The sequence below is a fragment of the Pelodiscus sinensis genome, chromosome 3, assembly GCF_052426305.1.
Source record: "Pelodiscus sinensis isolate ZL-2025 chromosome 3, ASM5242630v1, whole genome shotgun sequence".
NCBI classification, from domain to species: Eukaryota; Metazoa; Chordata; order Testudines; family Trionychidae; genus Pelodiscus; species Pelodiscus sinensis.
Genome location: NC_143054.1, coordinates 145,230,639 through 145,237,812, shown reverse-complemented (window position 1 = coordinate 145,237,812; position 7,174 = coordinate 145,230,639). Strand labels below are relative to the sequence as shown.

General features: G+C 52.2%; 1 protein-coding gene across 1 annotated transcript; it reads left to right on the top strand.

Moving 5' to 3' along the window:
• The first annotated feature begins 3,899 nt into the window (after positions 1-3,899).
• Positions 3,900-5,498, top strand: SAYSD1 (SAYSVFN motif domain containing 1). The gene is made up of 2 exons (XM_075925081.2): positions 3,900-4,115; positions 4,348-5,498. Exons 1-2 carry the CDS (start codon positions 3,975-3,977, stop codon positions 4,672-4,674), a joined length of 468 nt encoding a protein of 155 aa, XP_075781196.1. The 5' UTR covers positions 3,900-3,974; the 3' UTR covers positions 4,675-5,498.
• Positions 5,499-7,174: the final 1,676 nt, after the last annotated feature.

Sequence of the window (7,174 nt, the reverse complement as noted above, 5' to 3'; positions counted from 1 at the left end):
CATGTATTACTATGCCTACAGGGCCTTAGTTTAAAATCTGCTTTTTCATTAGTTTGTTGCTGAGAATTTAAAAAAAATCACATCTCTAAAAAAAGCCTTCCATAGATATTTAGATGCACAATCTGAGTGTTCAGCTTTAGCCTTCAAATGCTTGGCTCTTCAGACATATAGGCTGTGTCTACACTGCACCCCTTTTCAGGAAAAGGGATGCAGATTAGACACATCGTTATTGCAAATGAAGCGGGGATTTAAATATCCCCGCTTCATTTGTATAAACGTGGCTGCCGCTTTTTTCCGGCTCGGGGCTTTGCCGGAAAAAAGCGCCAGTCTAGACGGGGATCTTTCAGAAAATAAAGCCTTTTCCGAAAGATCCCTTATTCCTCTTAAAATCAGGAATAAGGGATTTTTCGGAAAAGGCTTTATTTTCCAAAAGATCCCCGTCTAAACTGGCGCTTTTTTCCAGCAAAGCCCCGAGCCGGAAAAAAGCGGTAGCCATGTTTATACAAATGAAGCGGGGGATATTTAAATCCCCGCTTCATTTGCAATAACGATATGTCTAATCTGCATCCCTTTTCCGGAATGCCATAGTATTTTAAATAAATTCTTCAAAAGACCTCCCTTCTCTAAACCACACATTTTAATTTTAATTACTATAGTATAAAAACTGGTTTCCAAAATCTTTCTGTCCTTTCTATCCCTACTCTCCTTTCAGCCCTCTGTTGAAGAGAGATCTTAAAGGGACAACATTCCTTTTCTTCCAGATAGCTGGAAAAATTATACCCTTTTACTTCTATTTGATGAGCTAGTTTTAAGAAAACCCTCCACCAACATCAGCACCCTACTAAGATATGAAATCCTTTGTTATGCCTAAAATCTTTGGAAACATGTTTTTAACATAAACATACGTGAAGTTTCATTAACAGGCAGCAAATGACATTTGGGAAAACACTCTTCTGAAATGCCAGCGTGGGGAGGAGCCTTGACATGTGTCTTACAAAGTGTTTAGTAGTACTATTTCATTTAAAGAACAACAAAAACAGTGACATTAGGCAAGTCATAAATCAGCAGTTCCCAAGTTATTAATAACTCACGTCCCATAATTTAAATTTGACAGCAATCATTGGCATTGCTTAATGTCCCATCAAATAATGTGCTAATTATTCAACATGGTGATTTGTTGAGACATACTGTGACGGGTGCTGTCACAGAAGCCCTCTTGGGGCTGCTTCCTAGTGGCTGATAAAGCCACTGACACACTTACCTCTTTGCTCTCTGGGACTTCTCACCACCCTGAGCTAAATCTCCTGGTCTCTCCCAGCGAAGGCACAGAGCTGAGTTCACCACCCCTTGAAGAGTAATACAAATGTAAGGGGACTGTTACCCCTTACTAAAACTCTGTGGGAGTTTATTGGTTTGCCAGCTCCCAGCTTCAGAAGGGGAAGGATTCATGAGACTGACAGACCCCAGAGACAATGGAAAGCAGTCAACACTCCAGCTCAGCCTGACTGACAGGTTGTACAGGCCAGTGAGGAAGGGGAGAGGCCAGGCCCCATCCTCCCTGTTTGCTCAGAGAGAGCCAGAACAATCACAGCTAACAGAGAGCTGAGACACAGCCCAAGGAGTGCAAGCTGTGTGCAGAAGAAGTCCTGCAAAAACAGAGAGCTGAAAGAGTAGTGCAAACTGTGTGAAGAAGTCCTGCAGTGACAGAACCAGACACAGACAGCCCAAGGAGTGCAAGCTGTGTGGAGAGACAGTCTTGCAACAGCAGAGCCAGGCATACACAGCTCAAGGAGTGCAGACCCTGTGTTGAGCAGCAGACTGGCAGTGATCAGAGAGCCAAAAGGAACAGAGAAGCAACACAAGGAGCTGGAACTGGCCAAGCAGCACAGCCTGCAGCTGGATGTGGTGAGCACCTGGGACCAGCAAAGTGTGGGGAAAGGCTCTGGACTGGGAGAGGGGTCTGGCCACTTCGAGCTTGAGACTGTGTGGTCACTACCATAGCTAGCGTGTCCAGCCTGCAGCCCCCCCTGCAGCATATCCAGGGCCTCTAAGAAAGAGACTGTGGACTGTCCTTACACTCTGCAGACTGCTGTTTTGATGTCCCTGTGCTACAGAGCAGGGCTGTGTGTTCTCATTTAACCATTCTCATTTTTTCTTATTCTTTTCTCTTTAACCAGTTGATGTTTAATAAATTGTATTTGCTTTGAACCTTATGAAGTGATCACTGGGCCAAGAAGGCCTGCAGTGTAAAGAGAGCACCTCGGAGTGGGGACACCCTAATTCCTGCCCCCAGTGACTATAAGGTCGGGGATTAAGCCCCAGGAAACCTGGGCCCAGCCTTGTTGGGGTTTCAAGGGCTCTGCTACTCAGGAGAGGGGAGGGGGAGCCCCCAGGATCAGGGAGGCCGTGGGGTAAAGGAAGTGGGAGCGGGGACTCAGATCCTTTCGCTGGTCCATTTCACCAGGGTGGTATAGAAGCCAGGAAAGTTCCCCACAATAGCGGGACCATTCCCCTGCTTACACAAACACTGAAAGTCTTCAGGTCTCTGAGGAGAATGCAGTTTCAGGCACAACATCCAAGAAACCAACCCCCAAATGGACTCAGAACCCTGAATAAATCCTGTTAAGCCCCTTTAACAATGAAAGGAGGATGTGCGCACAGATTGCTCCCCCAGATAAAAAATTATTTACACTGGGCTTGATAGTAAATAAAAGTAATTTTATTAAGTATAACCAGTAAGGATTTAAGTAGGATTTAAGTGGTTGCAAGTGAAAACAGGGAGAGGAAAGTAAGTTACAAATTTTAAAGTAAAACGTGTAGCTAATTCTAACACCCTAAAGCAGGCCCCCCCAGGCCTGGGGGCTGAATGCAGCCCCTGGCTTGCCTGGATCTGGTCATTGAGGCTCAAGGCCCCCCAACTTTGGGGAGCTTGTGCTGGTGCTCCAGCACCTCTGTTGCCCCACTGCTCGGCTAGACCAGACACAGACAGCCCAAGGAGTGCAAGCTGTGTGGAGAGACAGTCTTGCAACAGCAGAGCCAGGCATACACAGCTCAAGGAGTGCAGACCCTGTGTTGAGCAGCAGACTGGCAGTGATCAGAGAGCCAAAAGGAACAGAGAAGCAACACAAGGAGATCTAGTAGATTGGGTCCCTCTATACTCTGGTGTGCAAGGGGAGTGTGGGTGTGTCTTTCTCCCTCTCAGTTGGGGGTCATGTCAGTGAAGGGTTTTTTTGTTGTTTTTGTTTTTCTTGCTTGTCACTTGTGTGCAGCCTTCGACTGATTTTTCTGTGGTTCCACACACCTGCCCAAAAGCTTATTACAAACTTACCCTAAACCATCCGATAACAAAATGTACCCAATGTGTGAACTTTCTCGCCTGCCCACTTGACTTATCTCGTGTTCTGACTTTTCTGTCTCATGCCAGGATATGCTTCAACGATTCGGCATGAGAATGCCCCCCAGGAAAGGAAGAGGCCAGGATGCTGGCGGGAGCGAGGAGGATCGTTGTAAATAGCGAAAGGACACACGCCTGCAGCGCTGGGTACGCACCTTAACGCGGGTACCAACCCTAGAACTACTCCAGCAGGGCAGTGCGTAGAGCCCCCTCCCCCCGGCACGGGCTGGGGGCGAGCTCTGAAAAGCGGCGCTGGTTTTTGACCCTTCCGGAGCCCAGCCCCCCCGTGTGGCCCGGCACCAGCCAGGAGACTGGACGGGCCGAAGTCGGCAGAAATCTCAGCCCCTCGCTGCCAGCGCCCCTCGCACGTGCCGGGCTGCACCTGCGGAGAGCTGACGTCACACAGCAGATCGCAGCCCGTCCCTCCGCCCCCGGCAGGCGCCGGGCTCCGCCCTCTGCCGCCAAGGGGCGGGCAACAAGAACCCAGGCCCCACCCCTGCGCTAGGCGTGGCGACGTGGCTGCCCTGCGCATGCGCGCGGAGTGTCCCGGGACGCGCAGTCACGGCGGGCCGGGGGCTCCATGGAGCTTAGGCTGGCGCAGTTCCGAGCCGCGCGCCGCGCCGCCCAGCCCACAGCGGCACCGCGCCAGGCCGCGTCTCCAGCGCCTGAACAGGGAGCGGAGCGCGAGGCGGGCCTGGACCCGCGGGGCCGCCCCGCCCAGGTGAGACCTCGGTGGCGGGTCAGCTCTTAGGCCCCGCCCCGCCGCTCGCGGTCCAGACTGCGGCCGTTGCTGGGCGCTCAGCGCCGCTGCCGGTAGCGCCTGCGCGGGCCCGGCTCGTGCCCCTGGGGCGGGTGACTGAGCCCCTGCCCCCGCCGGCGTGGCTCGCGCTCTGTGCCCGAGGGTGGGGCCAGCCCGGCGCAGCCCCCTTACCCGGTGTCTCTTGCCCCCCCAGAGCGGTGCTGGCGGGCCCGCCCCCTCGCAGGACCTGGCCGCCGCCCCGTGGGGCCCCCGCGCGCTCCTGACCCCCGTGGCCTTGCTGAAGCTGCTGCTGTGGCTGGTGCTGCTGGGACTCGCCGCCGAGCTGCAGTTCGGGCTGCCCTGCTTCGTCCTGTCGCTCTTCTACTGGCTGCGCGCCGGCATGCGCGGCCCCGGCGAGAGGCGGCCGCGGGAGACCAGCGCCTACTCTGTCTTCAACCCGGGCTGCCGGGCCATCCCGGGGACGCTCACGGCGGAGCAGCTGGAGCGGGAGCTGCACTACAGACCCGCGGCCGGGAGCTAGGGCGTGGTGTCGGGCCGGCCGGGGGCAGGCGACCCTGAGCGCCTCCCGCTGCGAGAGGCAGTGCCGCCTTGCCTGCTGCGCCTCGAAGCACCTGCTCGCTGCGTCGCCTTCGGCCCACGCCACTGCGCAGGCTTGTCTGAAATCCAGGTGCGACTCCAGGGCTGTCCTTGTGGCACTTCAGAAACAAACAGTTGTTCGTGGCCCAGCGTTTTTCTCTCGGGGAGACTGGAGCGAAGCGCAGGTGGTTCAAAACATAAATGTAGCAGCTCCTATTCTAGGCGAAATACCTGAAGTGAGCAGCCTGGCTTGAAGCTATGGCCGCTTCTTTAAACTGATGCCAATTCTAATTTCTGTGTAAAGCAGCCTACTCATTGGCTTCTGATATTGCCTGTACTTTACTTTGGGACTTTTAAGGCTTGTACCTCGGAGGGCAGGGCAAGCTGTACCTTCTTTATTTTCTTACCTGCAGGCCCACCAATGTTAAGATTCTCGGGTTTAATATTAAGCAGCCTAACTGATACTTAACCTGTCTTTCCATGTACCCTGGAACCAAATTGCTGCTGAAATACCTTGTTTTTCTCTTCTCAGACATTTAACTGGGTCATAGCTGAAAGTATTCAGCAATTTAAAGTGTCATATTTTCAAACAAATTTTGAATTAGTTTTTCATTATAGTCTGGGGGTAGAGTCTGATTCCACTGTCGGGTCCTCAGTTCTTTTCTCACCAAGGGGAAGTGGGAGCTTGCTGGCTCTTGTTGCCTTCTTCCATGTGACAGGGAAGTGCAGGGAACCTAATTCAGTTAGTTCAAAAACAGTTTTGCACAAGAGTTCTTGCGCAAGAGAGTGTCCACACTGCCATGTGCTTTTGTGGAAGAGTGTCTATGGCAGTGTGGACACTCTCTTGCGCAAGAAACCCCTGTTGCCTGTCTACACTGCCTTTTTGTGGAAGAGTTCTTGAGCAAGAGGGCTTATTCCTTGTGGGGAGAAGAATAACTCTTGCGCAAGAAGCCCTGTTTTCCGACACTTTACTGTAAATTTACTCGCATAAGAATGCGTGTGCAGTGTAGATGCTCTGCAAGTTATTCTTGTGCAAAAATCCTGCAGTGTAGATATATCCAGAATGTTAGGAAGTGGGTACTTGACTAATCAAGTTCTTGATAAGGGGTCCTGCTGTGGCTCTGCAGTTTAAATGTAGTAGGAGCCAGGTGTGCAGGCAGCCCAGCTCCTACATTTAAATTGCAGAGCGGCAGTGGGAGTAGGTCCCAGATCTGGTGCTCATGCTGGGTCCCAAACCTACCCTGCTGTGGCTCTGTTTTTTAATGCTCTTACTACAGTGGTCCCCATTTGTGTGCGCCTGCCAAGTGCTCCGGGCTGGCCCTGCCCCCGATGTGTGGCACATGCAGGCTGCCGGAGCTGGCCCCGGGAGTGCAGTGAATTGGCCGCCCTGGTGCGTGGCTATGGGAGGCACCGGCACTGGGAGCATGGCAAATTGGCATCCTCACCCCGGGCATGCAGCTTTGGGTGTGTGGCTATGGGAGGTGCTGGCCCTGGGCGTGCAGCTCTGCAGGACACTGGCCCCAGGCTTGCTGCAAATGGCCCCGCCCGTGGCCACGCGGTGCATAGGGTTGCTGGCCTCAGGCACGTGGCTCATGGGGGTGTGGCGTATGTGTGGCCCCAGCCCCGGGTGTGTGTGTGTGTCCGCCCTCTGGCGCGTGGCAGGCGAATGGCCACGCCCCCTGGCAGCTTCAAATGGCTGGGGACCACTGTCTTACTACATTTAAAGGGGACCTCTGATATGAGCCAGGACTCAGTAGCATTGGCTTGTTCTGGGTCCCTGACCACTGTGTCTTTGCAGCTTTTAAGTTGGCTCCTCCTAACCCCGGCTGCTTCTCCCCCCTGCTGCCTCTTATATAGAGGCAGCAAGGGTGGTAGGCGAGTAGTTGATTCATCTGCCAAAGTTTAATTAAACTATAGGCTGTAAACGTAATTTGGTTAAGTGCAGATAAGAGCAGACCATTACAGAAAGAGGTAGATGCTAGTGATGTAAGAGTAGTTGATTAGTCAACAAGCCTAGGGTTATCAGGCAATGTGATTTATTATAAAATAATTACCCTTTAAAAATCCAATTTAAGTCACTTCCAGTTTCAAAATAAAATTTAAGCATCTGATGAAAAATAACCATTTGAACAGCGATATCTTTATAGTTAGTGAAATGTTCACAGCTGTAGGTGGGTGAAATCTAAGAGGGAAAAAATGCAATTCTTTTTTGTCCTGGTTACTAAATGTTTCTCTCCTATTCATTTTGGTGTTTGGCTAGACAGAGCCAGTTTTTATCATCGGGCATTCAACTTGAATTGTTAGAGGCTTTTGCCTCTGGATGATGCTAGCGATACAAAGGGGTAACTGGTTAGCCAGGTGATGCTTAATGGTAACTAGTGACACAGCCGAAGAAGCCCCCACCCCCACATTAGGCAGGGGCTGCTCCAGCCTGGCCAGGCCCA

Coding starts and splice junctions, on each gene's coding strand:
- SAYSD1 (XM_075925081.2), top strand. CDS start 3,975: ATGGAGCTTAGGCTGGCGCAGTTCCGAGCCGCGCGCCGCGCCGCCCAG. Junction 4,116..4,347: donor CGCGGGGCCGCCCCGCCCAG/GTGAGACCTCGG, acceptor TTGCCCCCCCAG/AGCGGTGCTGGCGGGCCCGC.